Consider the following 23,246-nt stretch of genomic DNA (forward strand, 5'->3'; position numbering starts at 1 on the left):
CCCATCTATCTATCCATCCTCCCACCCACCCACCATAGACAGAAGGATGCAGACAGACAGGACTACAGATCTTGTTGCAGCACTTGGGACCCTGAATCCCGCCGCATCTCCAGGACTGGCTGGGACCAGTGGGGCACGGAGGTCTGAGTCTGAGAGCCCTGCTCCCTCCCATCCAACATCATCAGACATGGCAGGCAGAGCAGGGCCAGAGGTCAGCGGCCCTAGGTCTTGGCAGCTGCTGGCCATGGGTGGGTTTCTCCTCTTGCTATAACTTCTTGTTCTTGCTCAGGCGGTTGTGGCGCCAGATGTTCTGCTTGCGCAGCAGCCGCCAATACTCTCGGGAGTCAGGTTCCATCTCCTCCAGCTTCTTTGGCGGACCCACGTTCATCTGGAATAGCCTGGGGGGAGAGAGGAGACCGGGCTGCACCGTGGCTGGCTTGGCATGGTCAGTGGCAGGACTAGTTGTCAGTCCCACAGTGATGTACGGCTCTACACTCCAGTGGCATGGTGCAGGCAAGGCCAGCGTCCACCCTCTGCCTACACCTTTCTGACCACTCCCCAGCCTTCCTGACCAGCATACCACCAGAGGTTTCTAGGCCTTGCCCCTGCTCTTAGTGTGGAAGAAAGAACTATTGGCTCTACCCCATCCTCTCCTCTCCTCCCTCCCTCTATTCCAACCACATGGCCTCCTCATTGTTCCTCCGACATGCCAGGCTCCATCCTGCCCCAGAAGCTTTGCATGGGCTGTGCCCTCTGCCCAAGGGACTTTGCTCTGGTCACACCATCTGTCTTTTTTAAACTTGTTTATTAGAGAAAGAGAGATAATGGGCACGCCAGGGCCTCCAGCTGCTGCAAAAAGACTCCGGACGCATGCGCCACTTTGTGCATCTGGCTTATGTGGGTTCTGGGTAATTGAACCCGGGTCCGTAGGCTTCACAGGCAAGTGCCTTAACCACTAAGCCATCTCTCCATCTCCCTGTGTTTTTTTTTTTTTTTTTTTCCTCAAATAGGGTCTCACTCTAGCCCAGGCTGACCTGGAACTTACTCTATAGTCCCAGGCCTCAAATTTCCAGCAATCCTCTTACCCTTGGCCTACCCAGTTTTGGGATTAAAGGTGTGTGCCACCACACCTGGCACATTCTGTCTTTGAATCCCTTCTCCCCACTGGGTCTTGGTCCCTGCATCAGACCCAAGAATTGATCACCCCAGACCCCATCCCCTGTCCCCGAGTCTCCAGACTCATCCTGGGAGTATGCTCATCAACAGCATTTACTCCACAGCAGGGACTTCTCCCTGTTCTGTGAACCTTTGGGTCCATGAAAACTGCCATCCAGTGAGCATCAAAAAATGTTTATTAGCCAGTGTGGTGGCGCATGCCTTTAATCCCAGTACTCTGGAGATAGAAGTAGGAGGATCGCCATGAGTTCAAAGCCACCTTGAGACTACATAGTGAATTCCAGGTCAGCCTGGGCTAGAACAAGACCCTACCTTGGGGGAAAAAAAAAAAAAAAAAAAGAACAAAGGGGCTGAAGAGATGGCTTAGCAGTTAAGGTGTTTGCCTATGAAGATGAAGGACCCAGGTTCAATTCCTCAAGACCTACATAAGACAGCTGCACAAGGTGGCTCATGTATCTGTAGTTCATTTACAGTGGCTGAAGGTCCTGGTGCACCCATTCTTTTTCTCTTTCTCTCTCTCTCTCTCCATACACATACACACACACACACACACATACATACATACATATACATACACACATATGACTCTTTCTCTCAAGTAAGTACAACAAAGGAGGCAGGGAAGATATTCAGCGGTTAGGGTGATTTTTGCAAAGCCTGCCAGCTCAGGTTCAATTCCCCAGTACCCATGTCAAGCCAGATGCACAAAGTGGTGCACATGTCTGAGTTCATCAGCAGTGGCAGGAAGCCCTGCTGCACCCACTCTCTTCTTGCTCTCCTTAAAAATAAATAAATAAAACAAACTGGGGCTGAAGAGATGGTTCAGTGGTTAAAGGCACTTGCTTGCAAACCCTGACAGCCCAGGTTTGTTTCCCCACTGACCACATCAAGCCAGATGCACAAAGTAGAGTATGTGTCTGGGGTCTGCAATGGTGGAAGTCCCTGCACACCTATTCTCTTGTTCTTTCTCTTCTTGCAAATAAAGAAATAAAAATATTAGCAATCCAGGGCAGGGCGTGGTAGATCATTCCTTTAATTCCAGCAGTTGGGAGGCAGAGGTAGGAGGATCACTGTAAGTTCAAAGCCACCCTGAGACTACATAATGAGTTCCAGGTCAGCCTGGGTTAGAATGAGACCCTACCTCAAAAAAAAAAAAAAAAAAAAAAAAGGCATTTCAGACCTTCACCTCTGTTCTGTTCTATCTCCTTAGCCCTCAAGGGACATTGCCCATTTGCAGCCTGGATCTTTAAGGCGCAGGGCCATGAAGACTGGCCCAGGAAGGTACACACTGGGGCCCACTCACCACTCAGGGTACTCAGAGTCAGGTTTCAGGACCACGTCCTGACCTTCCTTATAGATGTTGACGCCCATGGCGTGTGTGGTGAGCTTGACGGGGTCGGTGCACACTTCTGGATCCTTCAGCTCCACAGCAACTGCACCTCCTTTTCCGCCTTTGACGCTCTTGACCACTGCCAGGGAGAGACCTTTCAGATTCCAGCCAGCTCCACCTCCCAATCCTCTCCCTGCAGGGCCTCAGGCCTCAAGTGAGAGAGCCCTCCTTTCTGGAGCCTTCGCCTTTATACTGCTTCTCTGTTTACCACAGGGGGGCAGTCTCTTTGGCTTGCTGTATCTTTAAGATCTAACACAGATCCGTTTTCACCTTTCAGAGAAGAGATCAGGCAAGGCCATATCCAGTTCAAATACAGTGATAAAAATTTAAATCTAGCCGGGCGTGGTGGCGCACGCCTTTATTTCCAGCACTCAGGGAGGCAGAGGTAGGAGGATCACCATGAGTTCGAGGCCGCCCTGAGATTACATAGTGAATTTCAGGTCAGCCTGGGCTAGAGCGAGACCCTACCTCAAAACAAAACAAAACAAAAATTTAAATATGAGCCGGGCGTGGTGGCACACACCTTTAAACTCAGCACTCAGGAGGCAGAGGTAGGGGGACCACCATGAGTTCGAGGCCACCCTGAAACTATGTAGTCAATTCCAGGCCAGCCTGGGCTAGAGTGAGACCCTACCTCGAAAAACAAAACAAAGCAAAAAAAATTTTTTTTTAATCTGGGGCTGGAGATGGCTCAGCAGTTAAAGGCAGTTGTTTGCAAAGCCTGATGGATCAGGTTCAATTCCCTCAGTACCCACATAAAGCCAGATGCACCAATAGGCACATGTGTCTGGAGTTCCTGTGCAGGGGCAAGAGGCCCTGGTGCACCCATTCTGTGTCACTCAAATACATAAATAAAATTTAAAAACTTAAATCTGGGTATGATGGCATACACCTTTAATCCCAGCACTCAGGAGGTTGAGGCAGGAGGATCTCTGAGTTTGAGACCAGACTGGGCTAGAATGATTCACTCTGCCTCAAAAGTCAAAAGCAACAGGCCAGCCAGGCATGGTGGCACACACCTTTAATCCCACCACTCTGGAGGCAGAGGTAGGAGTATTGCAGTGAGTTCGAGGCCACCCTGAGACTACATAGTTAATTCCAGGTCAGCCTGGACTAGAGTGAGACCCTACCTCAAAAAAAAAACAAAAACACAGGCCTGACTCAGCAGGTAAGTGCCCTTTCTACACAAGCAAGGGGACATGAGGGGGCCTAAACAGCCAAAGCCCTCAGGCTCAAACACAATGGATACACAGAAGAAAACAGAGCAGGACATCCAACCTCTGCTCAGGTCACTACTGCAGGAGTGCACTTGGTCACAGGGGAGTGCATGGGTGTCATGGGCAGACATGTGCATACACCCCATCCCACGGAGCCCAAGCAACAATATTTAGCCAGGTGCAGTGGCACACATTTGGCAACCTAGCACTCAGGAAGCTGAGGCAGGAGGATCATGAGTTCGAGGCCAGCCTGGGCTACTTGAAGACCCTGTCTTAAAATATCTAATTTTTAACCCCGACACTGGGGCTGCAGAAGTTGTAGGAAGATCAATGTAAATTCCACTTTGCGACTATGTAGTAATTCCAGGTCAACTAGGACTAGAGTGAGACCCCACCTCGAAAAACATATATATCTCTACATACATACATACATATTTTTTTGAATAAACAAAGACATGTTTAAAAAATATTTATTTGTGCCAGGTGTGGTGGCGCATGCCTTTAATCCTAGCACTCAGGAGGCAGAGGTCGGAGGATTACCATGAGTTCAAGGCCACCCTGAAATTACATAGTGAATTCCAGGTCACCCTGAGTTAGAGTGAGACCCTACCTCGAAACCCTCCCCCCGAAAATATATATATATATATTTGCAAGCAGAGACAGTGAGGAAAAATATGAGCACACCAGCGCCTCCAGCCACTGAAAACGAACTCCAGACACATGCGCCACTTTGTCTTTATGTGGGTATAGAGAATCAACCCGGGTCCTTGGGTTTTGCAAGCAAGCATCTAACCTGCTGAGCTCTCTCTCCAGCCCCAAAATATCTAACTTAATGTTGAGAAGGACCCCATTTCTTCCTCCACTTGCGCGTCACACAGCAATTTGTACGTAGACACAAGACAGATAGACAGATACACCCAGGCACCCACGGCCGGGTAGACTGATTAAAAAGTAACGCGAAAGTCATCAAACTGCACCTGCGCGACGTGTTACCTTGGCCCTGCCCTTCTGCGCGTGCGCAATGGTTCCTGACGGCCTCCCCGCGCCTGCGCACTGCCCATTCTCCGCGCTAGCTGCCGTCCCCACGTTGGTCCCTCCTCACCCCACTCACCCGGCTTCTTGGCGTAGCCACGAACTAAGACCCTACCAGGCGCGGCGGGGCCCTGGAGCCCCCGGGGTCCCCTGCCGGCCCACGTCCAGGCGGCCCCGAGCACATGTCGGGCTGCCATGACGTGCGCTGGCTGCTTGAAAGTGCGCGCTTCCGGGGAACGTCAGGGCTCGCGGTGGCTTCTCGGTAGGCTCACGAGAATTATGGGAAATGTAGTCGTTCCCGTCTTAGAATGTGATTATGTGATTTTTTTTTTTTTTTTTTTTATTTTTCATTTTAAGGTAGAATCTCAGCCGGGCGTGGTGATACTCGGGAGGCAGAGGTAGGAAGATCGCCGAGAGTTCAAGGCCAGCCTGAGACTACATAGTGAATTCCAGGTTAGCCTGAGCTAGAGTGAAACCCTACCTCGACAAAAACCAAAATAAATAAATAAAAGGTTTCGTTTATGGAAGTAGCGTCTCGCTTTAGCTCAGGCTGACCTGGAATTCACTGTGTAGTTTCAGGCTGGCCTCGAACTAACAGGGATCCTCTCGCCTCTGCCTCCCTAGTGCTGGGATAAAGCCATGCACTACCATGCCCTGCTCTAATGTGACTTCTCTTTAACAAAAAATATTATTTATTTATTTATTTGGGAGAGAGAAAGAGGAAACCAGAAAGAGAGTGAGTATGGGCACACTAGGGCCTCCTACCACTGCAAACGAACTCCAGATGCAGTGCCACCGTGTGCGTCTAGCTTCACTTGGGTGCTGGGGATTTGAACCCAGGGCGGCAGGCTTTGTAAGCAAGCAACTTTAACCACTGAACAATCTGTCTAGCTCTAATGTGACTTCATTAAGTTTTTTTTTTTTTTTTTTTTTTTTGAGGTAGAGTTTCATTCAAACCCAGGCTGACCTGGATTTCACTATGTAGTCTCAGGGTAGCCTCAAACTTGGTGATCCTATCTCTGCCTGCCTCCTGAATGCTGGATTAAAGGCATTTACCACCATGCCCAGCTTCTTTAATCATTTGTTGACTTTCCCAGTTTTTGTAGGAGAGGCTATGCAGAGGAGGTTTCATTAAATTATTGCCTCGATTCAGTTCCTAATTTACTTAAAACACCATGCCATGTACCTGTTTCTAGTCAGTGAGAAATTACTGAAAGCCTAGAATTAACAAACAAGCTGATTGTGGGGGGGGGGGGGCTGGAGAGATGGCTCAGGTGTTAAAGGTGCTTCTTGCAAAGCCTGACAGCCCAGGTTCAATTCTCCAGTACCCACATAAAGCCAGATGCACCAAGTAGTACATGCATCTGGGGTTCCTTTACAGTGGCTGAGGCCCTGGTGTGCCAATTGTCTCTGTCTCTCTCTCACTTGCTTGCTCTCTCTAAAAAAAAAAAAAAAATAAAAGGTGGGGAAAAAAAAAAAAAGCTGGGCTGGAGAGATGGCTTAGCGGTTAAGGCATTTGCCTGCAAAGCCAAAGGATCCTGGTTAGACTCTCCAGGACCCATGTAAGCCAGATGCACAAGGGGGCACATGCATCTGGAGTTTGTTTGCAGTGGCTAGAGGCATGCCCATTCTCTCTTCCCCCTTTTCTCTGAAATGAATAAATAAATATATATATATATATATATATATATATATATATATATATTTTTTTTTTTTTTTTTTAAAGCTGAGCTGGACTGATGGCTCATTTTTTTTTCCCGAGGTTGGATAGTGAGACCCTACCTCAGAAAAGAATAGTAAATAAAAATTAAAATCCATCTAACAGACATTTGAGATTTTCCCACATCTATTGCTACACCCTCACCTACCATGCTGGGTTGGTTCAAGCCTCACAGGACGTGGGCACTATCACTGTACCTACTGAACTAAATTCCTACCCGGATCCCGGTATACACTATGTTGTCTCCGTCCTGTGAATCAAACTGGAGGTACGCATTCAGTACTGTTTCCCCCCCACACCCCTTATTTTCCTTTACTATTTCCAGTTGCGTTTCTCCCCTTGTGCCACCACCACGGCCACTCGAATAAAGAAATGCTTAGCAACCCCGCTTTCCAAGAGAGTCTGGACTTCGCTGCACTCCAAGTCTTGGGATTTGAACCTGCTCTATTGCGCTCGCTGCGCCCGCGGTGTGACGTGGCTGGCTGAAAGGACTACATTTCCCAGCAGGCCCTGTGCCATTGCGCATGCCTACTGGGCCAGGTCGCCGCGCAGACCTGACGAGCGAGGGCCGGAGACCGGACTTGGAGAGCGGCGGTGGCTGCTAAACTAACCGGATGGACGCGGATATACCTCGGCTGGGCCTGAGGCTCGGGGTCCTGCGGTCTGCGTGGGACGGAAACGAGCTCGGTGTGGGACTCTGGTGTCCCGGCAGGGCTGGGCAAGGGGCCGGCGCCTGAGGTCTAGGGATAGGATCTGGGAGTCGGCTCCGGCGGTCCCGGGCTGGTGTTGGGGTGGCGTTCAGAGGTTAATCACCCTGTGGCATCTTGGGTCTCTGGGATCCCCGTTCAAAAGTCCTGGCTGCAGTCTCGGGTATCAGGTTTGAGGTCTTGAGAATAGGGGTGCTTCAGTGTAAGGTCCCCAGGATCTGCATGCCACTGGCCTGTAGAACCTAGGAGTTGGGTCCCCAAGCCTGCGTTCTCAATCACTGGAACATCAGAATTCCGAAGACCACAGGCTGGAGTGGACAGAGCACCCCAGTGACTTGGGTTTGACCCATCTATGCCTTGTTTTGCTGATGTGAAATAGACCTTTCCTTTCCGAGCAGGGCACAGCGCCGGGTGTGGCGGCGCACGCCTTTAATCCCAGCACTTGGGAGGCAGAGGTAGGAGGATGGCTGTGAGTTCGAGGCCACCCCGAGACCACATAGTGAATTCCAGCGAGATCCTACCTCGAAAAGCCAAAGAACAAACAAACCCAAGCAGGACACGGTAGGTAACAAATCCTGTAAGAAGCCCCCACCTGAAACCTCTCTTTTCCAGCCTTTTGAAGACTTACTTGAGCCCAGAACTCCGCCATGGAATTGGTGCCAACCCCCAAGCCACCCTCAGGACCCCCAGCCATGGACTTGGAGGAGCCCAAAGACCCTCTCATGCCCTCTGAGGACAGCCAGTGGGCCTTGGTGTCAGGAGGCCCTGTCAGTGTGGCCCAAATGGAGCTGGACTCATCTAACATTCAGGATCTAGCTGAGCAGTTGGAAGCCCTAACAGGCCATTTGGGGGACCCAGACGGAACCCCTTGCCCACTGCACACTGCTACTGCCCACAGCCTGGCCCCTCAGGAAACAGCAGACCCCTGTGGGCTCTTGTCCACTGAGGCTGGTCAGCATGGTTTCCTGCAGTGTGGGATGCACTTGCCTACCCCGCCTTGTCCCCAGGGACTTCTACAGCCTGTTCCATGCCCGCTACAGCCATCTGAGGACCCTGAAGGGGAGCCTGGACCTCCATATTCTGCAGAGGGGGCATCAACAGAGCAGGGAGATAGCCGGAGTTCCAGCAGTTCCCCAGAACCTTGGCTGGAGACCATGCCCCTGGTGGCATGCCCAGAGCAATCTATTAGTACCCAGGTAGCACCCACCGTGCCCTGCAAGTGTGCCTTGTGGCCTGGAGCCAAGCATGGGAACTCAGTCTGGGCCATCTTCTGTCTTCCAGAGCCCTGAAACCCTGGCTTCCTGTCCTGCCCTCCCTGAGGGTGAGTGTCCTGGCTGTCCAGGCCCCGCAACTTCTCAAACAGCCCTTGCATGTGTTTACATGCAACCATGTGGTGTTTACAAACAAACAAAAAAATCAAAAGGGAACATAAGATTTCTTGTTTTGTTTTTTTGAGGTAGGGTCTTGCTCCAGCCCAGCCTGGGATTCACTCTGTAGTTTTGTAGTCTTAGAATGGCCTTGAACTCAAGGCAAACCTTCTACCTTTGCTGGGATTAAAGACATCCACCACCACACCTGGCCTAGGAATTATTTTTGTAAATGCGTGCTCAGAAGTGTGTGGGCACACTTTCTTTTCCTTGGGAAAAGGTACTATACACCCACCTTTCTTGAGACAGGGAACAAGTAGGTTAGGCTGGCTGGCCAGGAGCCTCAGGGGTCCTCCTTTCCCACCAACAGGTAGTTTGACATGGATTTTGTCAATTAAGTCTTTGGGGCAAGTATTTACCCACTGAACCATCTATCTGCCCAAGCCTGCCAAATAACTTTTTTTTTTTTTTTTTGGTGTGCCAGGGCCTCTAGCCACTGCACACTGCAAACAAACTCCAGATGCATGCACCATCCTGTGCATATGGCTTATGTGGTACTGGGGATTTGAACCTATGTTCTTAGGCTTCGCAGGCAAATGCCTTAACCGTTAAGCCATCTCTCCAGCCCAAATAAGAACTCTTAATGTGTCAAGGTGAGGTGAGGTTTGGTATGTCACACTTGTTCACACACATGCAGGTCGGCAGTGGCCAAGCTTGGGTTCAGCCACAGGCCCCAGAACCTGTTAGTAAATAACAGACCCTGTGAAGACTAGAGCATGCGATCAAATGGCTTAGTGACCTTACAGATGGCTTCATTTGTGTAAACAGACACATAGCATTCATGGTTCTTAGAGCACATCCATCATCAGGTGACAGTTGACAGAAATTAACACCAAGGCCATCTGGCTCACAAAAACATGAAAATACTGACCATTTTCTCTTTCACAGAGAAAGCACCAAACTGTGCCCTAAAGCTGGTTCTGGCCAGCCCAAATGTTCTAGATTTTCCCACGGGCTGCTTTAATCCTGAAGTGTTTTGTAAGCAAGTTCAGTGGTGTGGGAAGGGGAGCTGGTTCTGACCTGTGTCTCTGAAAAGGTTCTAGAATTGGGAGTGTTCTCCTTCATTTCTAGACTGAAGACTATAAGGCTGAGTGCTTACATGAGTGGACGTTCCATGTGCCTGGCACTGCCCAGACTCGAGAATTCTAGGACTACAGAGTTGATGGGCTCTCCGTTCATTTCGAAGGATTCAGTTCTAGAATGTTATAGAAAGTTATCCATCTGAGACACCAGAGTGGGGCTGTGTGGTTCTAGAAGTGGTGTTGAGTCCTATGTGTGGCTTTGAGTCTGACTGTGGGCTCAGCAACGTGATACTAACCAGCAGTTCTAACACAGGGACAGCTGGCTGAAGCTCTAAGGGTGGGCCTCATGAATTATTCTAGAACAGTGGGGCACAGCTTTGTGGCTGTAGGATGTACTAAGCAGAGTAGGTCAACTGTTTTGGAGTCCAGAGTGTGCAAACAGCCCTGGGGTAGATGCAGCTGACCCTGTCCCTCACTCTCAGTTCCAGGTCCCTGTGACCACGACGACCTCTTAGATGGTGTCATCTTTGGGGCCAAATATTTGGGTTCCACGCAGCTGCTATCTGAACGGAACCCGCCCCCCAGCACGCGCATGGCACAGGCCCGAGAGGCCATGGACCGTGTCAAGGTGAGGCCAGGTCGGCCAGAGTACCTGGGCTGCTGGCATGGGTCTCTGGGGACCCTCTACCTTGACCACCTCCCTGTAGGCCCCAGATGATGAGACCCAGCCCATGACCGAAGTGGACCTGTTTGTCTCCACCAAAAGGATCAAGGTGCTTGCAGCAGACTCCCAGGTATGGAGTAGGTCCAGCCTTGGAGGTGGTTGCTTGGGGTTCCTTCAGGCCCATGACCGATCCATCCCATGTCTACAGGAGGCGATGATGGACCACGCCCTGCAGACCATCTCCTACATCGCTGACATTGGCTCTGTGCTGGTGGTAATGGCGCGGCGGCGGCTGGCTCGGAGGACCACACCCCGTGACCGTGACCGACACCTCTACAAGATGATTTGTCACATCTTCCACTCAGAGGACGTGAGCAGCCATGGTCACATTACCCAGGGTTGGGCAGGGGTCAGGAAGAGGGACTAAAGGAGAGCCTGTAGTAATAGAAGCCCTGTTCCTGGGAAAGGTTCTCAAAGAGTGGATATTACCGGGCATGGTGGAGCACACCTTTAATCCCAGCACTCGGGAGGCAGAGGTAGAAGGATCACTGTGAGTTCGAGGCCACCCTGAGACTATATAGCGAATTCCAGGTCAGCCTCGGCTACAGTGAGATCCTACCTCAAAAAAAAATAAAAGATATTAGAGCTGAGACTTTGTAAGATGTGCAAGGGTTTGTTCACAAGGCCTTACTGATTTCTGCCCAGCACAATCACCATCTCAGTGGTAGGTAAGTTCCAACTCCTAAGACATCTGGGTCTCCTTGTTCATTTTAGGGAGCTGACTCCCTAGGTCCCCAAAAGCCTTAAGGTAGGAATCCACCTCCCATGGATGTTTTCTTTGGTGCAGCCACGGAGGGGTTGGCTCCAAGGATGTCAGGAGGGTGGGGGGGATACCTTTGAACACCCTACTCCTCCTGACAGGCCCAGCTTATTGCCCAGGCCATTGGCCAGGCCTTTGCCGCAGCTTACAGCCAGTTCCTCCATGAGAATGGTATTGACCCCAGCCAAGTGGGCACCCAGCCAGGCCACAATGCAAGCAGCCACCCCCACAATGGAGACCTGGACCACTTCTCCAACAGTGAAAATTGCAGGGAGGTGAGCCACTGGGCAGCCCCTGTCCATGGTGCCACTGCCACGCTGCCCCACTGAGCGCGCCTGTCCCCACCAGGTGTTCATTGAGAAGCGCCCTGGTGAGGGTCTGGGCGTGGCCCTGGTGGAGTCTGGCTGGGGCTCGCTGCTGCCCACAGCAGTCATTGCCAACCTGCTACATGGGGGCCCTGCTGAGCGCTCAGGAGCCCTCAGCATTGGGGACCGCATCACTGCCATCAATGGGACCAGCCTAGTGGGGCTTCCCCTGGCCACTTGCCAGGCTGCCGTGCGCGTGAGTACCCCGCATGCTGTATGTGCCCCCAGGAGGGGACCTGTGGGTTTGTGGTGTGTTCAGGAGCTCAACAAGGCCTTACCCAGGATTAGAGGCAGGTTAAGCAGCAGCTCATGATCCCTGGCGAGAGCTCCCCAGATTACTTCCCCACATGGTCCAGGGGGTTTACAAGTGAGTGAACTGAGGTCCCACATCTGTAAAGCCAACTTGAGCCAACAAGTGGCCGATGGGTTCCTCAGGAGGTGAAGCGACATGCATCTGTGAAACTCAGCATTATCCACTGTCCCCCGGTCACCACCGCCATCATCCGCCGGCCACATGCACAGGAGCAGCTGGGCTTCTGCGTGGAGGACGGCATGGTGAGGCCAGGGCCGTCGGGGTCGGGGTCAGGCTGTGGGGTGAACAGGGTCTGAGCAAGCGGGGTCGGTGTCACCCTACTCAGATCTGCAGCCTGCTGCGCGGGGGTGTGGCCGAGCGTGGCGGCGTGCGCGTGGGACACCGCATCATTGAGATCAATGGGCAGAGCGTGGTGGCCACACCACATGCCCGCATTGTGCAGCTGCTCACTGAGGCCCACGAGGTCCATATCAAGACTATGCCGGCTGCCACCTACCGCCTGCTCACGGGCCAGGAACAACCCGTGTACCTGTGACCAGCCATCATGTCCTGGTTCCTACCACGGTGCCTTAGTCCCTGCCAGCCACTTCCTCAGCCAGCCGGGACCCCCAGAGATTCTCAGTCCTGTGTATTTTCTGATGTAAAAAAAATTAAAGGTTTATTCAACAATCTTGGGTCAGGGGCTGCAAAGAAAGCCATGGTGCCGCCCTCACACCCTGGTCCTTCCTGGGAGCTGGGGCTGTGATACCCTATGAAGCAGGGGTACAGACTGTGTGGGGGAAACATGCCCAATTCCAGGGTGGGAAGCCTGTGAGGGTCACAGGTCAGTGGCCGGGCCCCAGTCATAGCCTTCGTCGTCAGAAGAGTCCTCGTCCCTGGCTCGTGTGAACTTCTTCCTTAGAGCTTCCCTTTCATACGTCCTGGGGATTAGGAAGTAGATGTGAAGGCCTGTGATGTGAGGACTTGAGCTCAACCCCCCCCATCACCCATGGGTGTGGGGCAGGGATGAGCAAGATGGGCTCTCGTAAACCGGGCGTGGTTGCGCATGCCTTTAATCCCAGCACTCAAGAGGCAGAGGTAGGAGAATCGCTGTGAGTTTGAGGCCACCCTGAGACTACATAGTTAATTCCAGGTCAGCCTGAGCTAGATTGAGACCCTACCTCGGGGGGGGGGGGGGGGGGCTCTCAGGGGATTCTGCCTCTGAAGCTGTCTGGTCCTTGTTTCCTCATGGGACCACTCACCGCATGCTATCCTGGCGCCACTGGCCCTGAGGGTGGCGGCTGGTCACCTGAAGAGGGAGAGGAGGTTCACATGAGCCCCAGAGCAGTGTTGGGATAAATAAACACTTGTTCTTGGCCCAGGATAATCTCTGTTATAAATAGGGGAGCAGTCTAGGTGTAGGATGTCTCTGTGGAGACCGAGCCTATTTGCCAAGGGAAAATGACATTTAGCTATAATCCCACACCCTGCGGGCAGGGGTCTTATGATTTGAAGCAGTGGCATGCTGTCACAAGCTGTTGAGCAGGTTAGTGTTCACATCTGCCCGGAGGTGGTTTTCCTATGTCCCTTGCCCTAGACTCCCACATCCCAACCTGAGTCCCCACCAGCCTGCCCACCTGGGTGTCCCGCTGAGCTGCGATTCTCTCATCCCTCGGGCTCTGAGGCTCATCTACCCATACGGGCTCCGAGGACCGAGCCAGGGCTGGCTCTGCAGACCCCTCGTCCACATCCGTGTGGGGCCCACCCTCGCCATCCGTGAAGACACCACCCTCGCCATCTGTGTCCTCGTAATCGCTGTTGGCACGACTGTCGCAGCTGAGATCCGCGGCACTATCGGCTAGGCCACGGTGAGGCAGGTCCAGGTTCTCGGAGGATCCATCAAGCTGCAAGAGGGACAGGGACATTGAGGCCAGCAGACCTCTTCCCCCCACCCGGGTCCAGAACTGTACCAGACCGTGGGGAGGACACTGCCTGCAAGCTGTTGACATAGCCAGGTGACACCTCTGTCCTCAAGGCTCTGTGGAGGTCCAGCCTTGTACCCAGGGGACAGCTGGTTGGTGGGTGGTCCTTGATTCCAGGTTGAGCCACAATTTACTCCAGCCTCACCACATCCTGATACAGAGCCAAGACTTTCATCTGACTCAGCATTGACAGTGACCAGCCAGAGAACCAGCAGATGCCACAAGGTCCCCACGCACGGTACCTGGTCCTCAGCCGTCCAGATGGGCCGCATCTGCTGTTCACGGATGACCTCTTTGACCTCCTGGTACCAGGCGTCATTAGTACCGTGCAGAGGGACAGTAGCTGAAGGAGAAGGGTGTTAGTTCAGCCAGGATGCCAGCTCCCACCCAAGTCCCCCCGCTGTCCCTCTGGACACCTGTGAACAGGTGGCTGCTGTGTTTGCGCAGCTTCTGCGCCTGTGCATAGAGGCGGCGGCTGCTGTGGCGGGAAGCAGGTGCCAGCCACTCGCGCAGGGCCTTCAGGGCCGGCCGGCTCTCGGGGGCACAGAAGACCACGATGGGGTAGTACTGCACATAGTTGAGCCGCTCGATGGCCGAGGGTGTCACATCCAAGAGAGCGTGCTTGTCCTGGGTCCATTGAGAGAAGGAGAAATACAGGAGCCCATGGTCAGAGCAGACCCCAGCTTTTATGCCCACAGCCCAGCAGGTTAAAGGTGTGTTTTTGGAGATGGGGTGCTGCCTTAGCTTCCCAGGTGCTGGGATCACCGGCATGTACCAGGTGATGGTCTCTCATAGCTGAGACCACTGCCATCTTGGGTGCCACAGTTGTCTCTTTCCAGACTCCCAATCCACAAAGGGGGCTCCCCTGAAGACCTCACTTGTATGGTATGGGAACAGATCATGTGGGCAGATGGCCAGACCTCAGTTTCCCCAACCATGAACATGCTATACTCACTTTTTCTGCGATCACCCGCACAGTGTCCAACTTGATGATCTTAGAGGGGTTGTCTGTCCTCGATACACTCTCTGTGGAAGGTGAGGGGACCAGCAGCTTCAGGAAGCAGCCCTCTTGTCTTGCAAGTCCATGTCTTCAGGTCCCACCCAGCCTGAGAAACCTTATGGCTCCCAGTGGCCATGCCCTGCACTCATGGTGCCCTCCTGACCTGGCTACCACCTTCACTGAGCAGGGAATCTGTCCCCATCCAACGCTAAGTTCCAACTCCCAGCACCCACCACCCTGGTCTCTGTGGATCTGGCAACTCTCAGGACCCTTTGGAGTGGGATCATGTGGCCTGTGTCCTGTGTCTGGCTCGTGTCACTGAGCCATAACCTCAGGCCATTCATTCATGTTGGATCAGGTGTTAGACGGCCTTTCCTTTTTTATGTTCCAGTGTGGGGCTGGACCATGCTTCGTGTGGCTGATGATCTGTGGGAGGAGGTGTGGATTGCCTCCACCTTCTAGCTGCTGTGAGTCACACTGCTGTGAACATGGGTGTGTGGATATTTGTGATAGCTGCTTGCCATGCCTGAGGGTCTGCCCAGCAGGGGGGCGTTGCTGAGTCCTATGACCACACATTACTCCACCCAGGACCCTCTGCATAGCTCCCTCATGGTCCCACACACACATAGCACCGACGCTCACGTTCTTCTGGTCTTTTGTTTCATCTAATAAACTCACCTCCATGGGCGTTCAGTATCAGGGTTCACATTCCCCAATGACTCATGAGGTGGTAGGTAGGCGACATTGCCCTTTGACCACACCAGCCTCCTCCCAACAGCTGCCCACCCCACTGCCTCTGTGCCCGAAAACCTGTCTCTGAAGATTTTTCTTCTTTCTTTCTTTCTTTTTTTTTTTTTTTTTTTGGTTTTTCGAGGTAGGGTCTTACTCTAGGCAGGCTAACGTGGAATTCACTGTATAGTCTCAGGTTGGCCTTGAACAAATGGTAATCCTCCTACCTCTGCCTCCTCAGTGCTGGGATTAAAGGCTACCTGTGTTAAGGACTCTGAGGGCCTATCCTGACCCGGGTTTGAGAATGTCTGGTTTGGATGCAAGAGGCATGAGAGGTGGACAGATGTCCCATGTTTGCCATGCTCACTGGGATTCTTTTCCCATCCTGGAGCAGCCCCAAGACCCAAGGTCTCACCTGCAATTTCAAACTGGTCAGGCATCTCTGCTGTCAGCTTCTTCATGGCGATGTCTGAGACGGGTCCCAAGATCACCACTGGGCGCTTGAAGCTGGCTGAGAGTCAAAGGAACAGTAACACACGTCAGGGTCCTACTTGTGACAAGTGTGACTGCCTTCTGCTATACTGCTATACTACTGGGTCTATGACTACACAGTGAGAAAAACTACACTTCCCAGCTTCCCTTGCAGCTAGGACTGAGCATGTGATCATGCTCCAGCCAGTGGGGAACACGCAGAGCTGGGGTGGCCATGACAGGCATGCTCTTCAAAGGCAGAAAATGCCATTTGGCAATGTGGGAAGAACACAGGGGACAGAAAAAGACAGGACTGGGTTGTGCCTTAGGGGTATAGTGTGTACCCAGATGCATGGGCCCTGTGCCCCACCCTTGGTACCATACACAAAAAGAAAAGTTCTAGATCGGTGCAGTGGCACACATCTGTCATCTTAGCACCTGGATGGCTGAGGCAAGAAGACTCCCTCACATTCAAGGCCAGCCTGGGCTGCATTGTGAGACACTATCTCAAAAACAGAGATTGAAACAATTTTTTTTTAATTATTTATTTATTTATTTGAGAGCGACAGACACAGACAGAAAGACAGATAGAGGGAGAGAGAGAGAATGGGCGTGCCAGGGCTTCCAGCCTCTGCAAACGAACTCCAGATGCATGCGCCCCCTTGTGCATCTGGCTAACGTGGGACCTGGGGAACCGAGCCTCGAACCGGGGTCCTTAGGCTTCACAGGCAAGCGCTTGACCGCTAAGCCATCTCTCCAGCCCAGATTGAAACAATTTTGAGCAACAAAATTATGGCTGGTGGTGTCACCATACCTGATTTTAACCTATACTACAGAGCCATAGTAACAAAAACAGCATGGTACTGGCACAAAAACAGACATGTATGTCAATGGAACAGAACAGAAGACCCAGATGTAAGTCCAGGTAGCTATAGCCACCTGATATTTGACAAAAATGCCAAAAATACTTATTGGAGGAAAGACAGCTTCTTCAGCAAATGGTACTGGGAAAACTGAATATGTATCTGTAGAAGGATGAAAATAGATCCTTATCTCTCGTAATGCACAAGAATTAAATCCAGAGCCGGGCATGGTGGCACACACCTTTAATCCCAGCACTCGGGAGGCAGAGGTAGGTGGATAGCTGTGAGTTTGAGACCACCCTGAGACTCCATAGTGAATTCCAGGTCAGCCTGGGCTAGAGTGAGACTCTACCTTGAAAAACCAAGGAAAAAAAAAAAAAAGAATTAAGTCCAAATGGATCAAAGACTTTAACATAAGACCTGAAACGCTGAGACTGCTAGAGGAAAAAGTAGGGGAAACCCTTCATCACATTGGTCTTGGCAAAGATTTTCTGAATATAACCCCAATTGCTCAGCAAATAAAACCACTGCTAGGACCTCATGAAATTACAAAACTTTTGTATGGCAAAGTACACTGTGAATAGAGCAAAGAGGCAACCTACAGAATGGGAAAAAATCTAATTGAGGATTAATATCTAGGATATACAAAGAACTCAAAAAATTTAATGACAAGAAATCAAATGACCCAATTAAAAATGGGCTATGGGGCTGGAGAGATGGCTTAGCGGTTAGCGCTTGCCTGAGAAGCCTAAGGACTCCGGTTCGAGGCTCAATTCTCCAGGACCCACATTAGCCAGATGCACAAGGAGGCACACACATCTGGAGTTCGTTTGTAGTGGTTGGAGGCCCTGGTGTACCCATTCTCTATCTCTCTCTCTCTCTATCTCTGTCTGTTGCTCTCAAATAAATAAAAATAAACAAAAATAAATTTTTTTAAATGGGTTATGGAACTAAATAGAGAGTTCTCAAAAAGAGGAACCCTTCTACACTGTTGGTGGGAATGCAGTCTGGTCCACCCATTATAGAAATCAGTGTGGAGGTTCCTGAGACAGATAAAATTAGATCTACCATATGACCCAGCTATAGCACTCCTAGGCGTATATCCTAAGGACTTGTCTCACTACCACAGAGATACTTGCTCAGCCATGTTTACTGCCGCTCTATTGAAGATATCTAGGAAATGGAATTAGCCTAGATGTCTCTCAACTGATGAGTGGAAAAAGAAGATGTGGCACATTTACACAATGGGGTTCTACTCAGCGGCAAAGAAAAATTAAGTTATGAAATTTGCAGGAAAATGGATGGATCCATATAGTATTATACTTAGTGAGGTAACCCAGGCCCAGAAAGCCAAATATCACATGTTCTCTCATATGTGGATCCTAGCTACAAATGACTGACTGGACTTCTGTGTGAGTAGGAAGAAAACTCAGTAGCAGAGGCCAGTAAGCTAGAAAGAAGATAGAAAGGGAATAGAAAGGGAAGGGGGGGGTACTTAATAGGTTGGTATTATATATATGTTAAGTAGAAGAATGGATTAATGGGGGTGAAAAGGCCTAAGTGAGGTCAGGGGAAGAGACTGATTAAAGGAAAGGTGGAGGGAGGGCTAATCAAAATCTAAGAGGACATAAATAAATCATATGGAATCCTACTTTTTTGGACAATGGAACACTCAGGAGCCACAGATTGGTGCCAGGGATGGGACACCTTCCAGTGAGTTGTTGGCCAGGGAGGTCCCTGATGCCCCCAAAACATTACAGGCCATTGCCGAGGCCCTTGGTATCCCACCAGGAATAGGTGGTAAGACCCTATTGCTGAAGACTCCACATACTTGGGCTGCAAGATCACTGAAAAATCCTGCTGGAGCTGAGCTGAAAGCTTCCTCCATGTTGACCAGCTGACAAAAAGCTGGAAGAAACCACACTGCATGTAGTTCAATGGTAGAGAGAGAAATCACCAGTGAAGATAATCAACAGGGGACACTACAAGACTTATATTTGGCAGCCAGGCCAAATGAGCCAATGGATGCAATAGTGGCACATCTATTATGGGGGAAAACTGCCCTCTAATTTGATTGGAGGCCTGCTCCATGGGAGGGAAAACATCCCTGATACTGAAAACCTACAACAGGGGTAGTCATGAGCCCTAGGGGTGTATCATCTGCTGCTGTCTGGCTAAATGTATATAGTATGCTCACAAAACTGCCCAGTAAGCACGTCTCTTAATGTTCATACCCTTATGTTAATGCTACTCTCACTTTTGGTAGAGAACCTTCACTTTTCAGATGACAGTGACCTTGAGATGACTCAGAAGGCACCATGGTGCTGGAAAGAAGTGACAGGAGTGCTCAGCACTGCAATATCTCTATCACACCTTCAAAGGCTCAGGGTCTATTGCAGAAGAGGTGGTGGAAAGAATGTAAGAGCCAAAGGAAGGGTAGGACTCCTTACAAAGTGCTCCCCCAGACACAAAATGGCCTGGATATCCATGACCTCACAGTACCTGACACTACCTACACAAGACCATCATAATAGAAGGAAAAGATCATGACACCAAAATAAAAGAGAGACTGAGCTGGGTGTGGTGGTGCACGCCTTTAATCCCAGTACTCAGAAGGCAGAGGTAGGAGGACCACTGTGAGTTCAAGAACCCTGAGACTACATAGTGAATTCCAGGTCAGTCTGAGCTAGAGTGAGACCCTATCTTGAAAAACCAAAAAAAAAAAAAAAAAAAGAGAGAGAGAGAGAGACTGATGGGGGGGGGATATGATGGAGAGTGGAGTTTCAAAGGGGAAAGTTGGGGCAGAGGGAATTACCATGGGACATTGTTTACAATTATGGAAGTTGCCAATAAAAAAGAAGAAGAAGACGACTGAGGGCTGGAGAGATGGCTTAGTGATTAAGGCACTTGCCTATGAAACCTGAGGACCCATGTTCAACTCTCCAGGTCCCATGTAAGCCAGACGCACAAAGTGACACAAGTGCACACGGTCACACAAGACGGCACACACATCTGGAGTTCAACTGCAGTGGCTGGAGGCCCTGGTGCACCAATTCCCTCTCTCACATTCACATTACAAGAAAGGAAGAGAGAGAGAAGAAGGAAGGAAGGAAGGAAGGAAGGAAGGAAGGAGGGGGGAAAGAAAAAGGAAAGGAAAGAAAAGAAAAAAAAGGAAAGGAAAGGAAAGGAAAGGAAAGGAAAGGAAAGGAAAGGAAAGGAAAGGAAAGAAAAGAAAAGAAAAGAAAAGAAAAGAAAAGAATGAGCTGGGAGTCGTGGCATGCATCTTTAATCCCAGGACTTGGGAGGCAGAGGTAGGAGGATTGTCGTGAGTTCAAGGCCACTCTGAGACTACATAGTGAATTCCAGGTCAGCCTGGGCTAGTGCAAGACCCTACCTCAAAAAACAAAAATTAATTAATTAATTAATTAAAACAGGGCTGGAGAGATGGCTTAGCAGATAAGGCACTTGGCCTACAAAGTCAAAGGACCCAGGTTCAGTTTCCCAGGACCCACGTAAAGCCATATGCACAACGTGGCATATGCATTAAAACAACAAAAGAAGAGAGAGCCTGGTGTGGTGGCGCACACCTTTAATCCCAGCACTTGGGAGGCAGAGGTAAGAGGATCACCATGAGTTTGAGCCTACCGTGAGACTACATAGTGAATTCCAGGTCAGCCTGGGCCAGAGTGAGGCCCTACCTCGAAAACCCAAATAATTAAATTTAAGAAAATATATATTAAATCAAAAAAGAAACTTCTATTTTGTTTCTGCTGGTATTTGGGGTTAGACAATCCTACCACCAGAAAGCATGATCCACAGGCCACAACTGACCCTCTGCTTGGTTTTAGAAGTAAAGTTTTGTTGGTACACCACTGTATCTATCTATCTATTTATTTATTATTTTTATTTCATTTTTGTTTTTTGAGGTAGGGTTTCACTCTAGCTCAGGCTGACCTGGAATACACTATGTAGTCTTAGTGGGGCCTCGAACTCACAGTAATCCTTTTACCTCTGCCTTCCAAGTGCTGAGATTAAAGGCGTGAGCCACCACACCTGGCATGTTTCTTTTTTTTTAGAGAGAGAGAGAATTGGCATGCTAGGGCCTCTAGCTACCACAAACAAACCCCAGACACATGTACCACTTTGTGTAGCTGGCTTAGGTGGGTACTGGGGAATGGAATTCAGATCCCTAGGCTTTGCAGGCAAGCACATTAACTGCTGAGCCATCTCTCCCGCCTGTGTTTGTTTTAGCCCAGGCTCACCTGGAATTCACTCTGTATTCTCAGGGTGGCCTCAAACTCACAGCAATCCTACCTCTGCCTCCCGAGTGCTGGGATTAAAGGCATGCGCCACCTTTTTCATTTTTTTTTTTTTTAACCTTTTTCATTTTTGAGACAGGGTTTCTTTCTGTAGCTCAAGCTGGCCTAGAACTCATCACCTCAACCTCTCAAGTGCTGGGATAAAGGCATGTTTCACCACACCTAGCTTCATGTTGTATTGCTGCAAACAGGAACTGGCATTAAATAAATAAATCCCTCCTTATGTCCCTCTGTCTCCTAAAGCCAGTGTCCCTGGGATGGTCACAGCTGTACCGTGGATGTGGAGACACATAGGTGTTGAGCCCTTGCCCATTCCTGCTGTGACCAAAGGCTCTGTCAGCCACCCACCTTCTCGAAGCACCACACGTTCATAGGGTGGGTAATGGCCCTGCTTGGTCAGCACTGCCAGGTCCTCACGGCTCTGCTGCATTGTCTTCTTGGCTCCTCGCCGAAGACCCCGCAGCTTCCAGAACTCAGCCCTGGCGCTGGAGGCTGTGGAGGAGCCAGGACCCATGCCCATGGCCCGCTGGGCGGCTTCCAAGCTGGCCAGCTGCTCGGCCCTGAGGAACAGGACAGTAGACATGGGCAGCAGAATGCAGCCCCAAAGACAGCTACGTCCCCACCCTGGGGCCTGTGGTCATGTCACCTGTGGCAGAGGGGACTCTACAGCTGGGACCAAGCTGAGGACCCTGAGCTGGGGACCACCCTGGACTATCAGGACCCTGTGTCACCAGAAGATCCTCCTAAGAGGGAGGTGGGAGGGTCAGAAGCTGAGAGACCCGAAGATGCTGAGCTGTGGCTTTAAAGAGGGGCCACAAGTAGAGATAAGACATGGCCTGTACAGGCTGGGGTGGTGGGAGGTGTGGCCCCCTGGAACCCTCAAAGGAGGACAGTCTGGCCGTGCCTGGATCTTTTATTTCTCTCTCTCTCTCTTTTTTTTTTGGAAACAGAGTCTCATATAGCCCAGGCTGACCTCCAACATCCTACCTTGCTGAGGATGACCCTGAACTCCTGGTCCTCCTGCCTCCACCTCCTAAGTGCTGGGATGACAGGCGTGTATCGCTACGCCTGGTTTATGTGGTGCTGGGGATGGATCCAGGGCCTCGTGCATGCCAGCTTTACCCACCAAGCCACAGTCCCAGCCCCCACCTGGAGCTTACAATTTGACCTCCAGACTGTGAGGCAACTTTATGCCATGGATAACCACCAAAGTGCCAGGTGTGGGGTTCAAGCTTGTCACCCCAGCCACCAGGGAGCCTGAGGCAGGAGGATCACCTCAAGTTTTAGGCCGGCCTGGACTACAGACTAAGACTGTCTCCCAAAAATAAAATAAATAAGCTGGGCATGGTGCCTGTCAATCCCAGCACTCAGGAGATGGAGACAGGAGGATAAGGAGTTCAAGCTCATCTTTGGCTACATTGGGAGTTAGGGGCTAGCCTGGGCTACCTGAAATCCTGTCTGAAAAACATAAATATACAAACCCGGTAAATCCTGTGATCAGCCAGGCACCCGTACCATCCAATAATGTCCCACCCCAACTGAAATACAAGCTCAGGTGTGATGCTTTGCCACCTGCAACAGGGAAACTGAGGCAAGGGCAGGGCAGCACTGCTGAGCTCGGACAGCGCCCTCACCTGCTCTGGTTGGGAATGACGCCACGGTCCTGTTCGCGGAGGTCTCGGCCCATGCGCGCCGCCAGCCAGAGGCCCCCGCGGCTGTGGCCATGGCCCTGCCCAGGGCCAGGATATAATGTGTCCACAACGTGGAACACGTCACCACGGGTGAAGCCAAGGCCATAGGGTGGACTCGGCTCCAGCTCAAAATGTGTACGGATGTAGAAGGAGTCACCCACACGTGACTGAACCATTTTCCGGAAAACTGGGGGACAGGGAGAGGAGGACTGCCTGAGTTCCTTGCTCCCATGTGGTTCCACCGGGGGTGTGGACCACCCGGGGGATCTGCTCTGGGCAGACACGGGTGGCATCCCAGTAGGGCCTACTGAAGAGGCTTGGGCACACCATCACACCACGCCTTGCTTTCGCAAGCTACT

At 51.0% G+C, this 23,246-nt stretch overlaps 3 protein-coding genes across 7 annotated transcripts in view; 1 reads left to right on the forward strand and 2 right to left on the reverse strand.

The window, feature by feature from the left end:
* Positions 1-55: 55 nt before the first annotated feature.
* On the reverse strand, positions 56-5,045 carry Mrpl54 (mitochondrial ribosomal protein L54). Its single transcript, XM_004654933.2, has 3 exons — positions 4,895-5,045; positions 2,480-2,645; positions 56-398 (listed from the first exon to the last, which is right to left on the reverse strand). The coding sequence occupies exons 1-3, from the start codon at positions 5,010-5,012 to the stop codon at positions 266-268; spliced, it is 417 nt and encodes a 138-aa protein (XP_004654990.1). The 5' UTR covers positions 5,013-5,045; the 3' UTR covers positions 56-265.
* A 2,017-nt stretch (positions 5,046-7,062) lies between these two features.
* Positions 7,063-12,522, forward strand: Apba3 (amyloid beta precursor protein binding family A member 3). 2 transcript variants are annotated; one of them, XM_045134833.1, is made up of 10 exons: positions 7,063-7,222; positions 7,855-8,438; positions 8,524-8,563; positions 10,168-10,319; positions 10,399-10,485; positions 10,564-10,725; positions 11,277-11,450; positions 11,524-11,736; positions 11,976-12,095; positions 12,179-12,522. In XM_045134833.1, the coding sequence occupies exons 2-10, from the start codon at positions 7,890-7,892 to the stop codon at positions 12,386-12,388; spliced, it is 1,707 nt and encodes a 568-aa protein (XP_044990768.1). In that variant the 5' UTR covers positions 7,063-7,222; positions 7,855-7,889; the 3' UTR covers positions 12,389-12,522. The 2 variants fall into 2 exon arrangements, with proteins under 2 accessions (XP_044990768.1, XP_004654991.2); XM_004654934.2 differs by having other exon boundaries at positions 10,174-10,319.
* Tjp3 (tight junction protein 3) overlaps positions 12,491-23,246 on the reverse strand; it is a 28,111-nt gene continuing 17,355 nt past the window's right edge. For all 4 annotated transcript variants that reach the window (XM_045134829.1, XM_045134828.1, XM_045134830.1 and 1 more), the window contains 9 exons: positions 22,831-23,074; positions 21,545-21,756; positions 15,959-16,054; positions 14,770-14,840; positions 14,231-14,441; positions 14,057-14,157; positions 13,470-13,736; positions 13,095-13,141; positions 12,491-12,773 (listed from right to left, as the gene is read on the reverse strand). In XM_045134829.1, the coding sequence (XP_044990764.1) occupies positions 12,671-12,773; positions 13,095-13,141; positions 13,470-13,736; positions 14,057-14,157; positions 14,231-14,441; positions 14,770-14,840; positions 15,959-16,054; positions 21,545-21,756; positions 22,831-23,074 (1,352 nt within the window). In that variant the 3' untranslated portion in view covers positions 12,491-12,670. The remainder of the gene's footprint in view (positions 12,774-13,094; positions 13,142-13,469; positions 13,737-14,056; positions 14,158-14,230; positions 14,442-14,769; positions 14,841-15,958; positions 16,055-21,544; positions 21,757-22,830; positions 23,075-23,246) is intronic.

The sequence above is a fragment of the Jaculus jaculus genome, chromosome 15 (assembly GCF_020740685.1).
Source record: "Jaculus jaculus isolate mJacJac1 chromosome 15, mJacJac1.mat.Y.cur, whole genome shotgun sequence".
NCBI lineage: Eukaryota > Metazoa > Chordata > Mammalia > Rodentia > Dipodidae > Jaculus > Jaculus jaculus.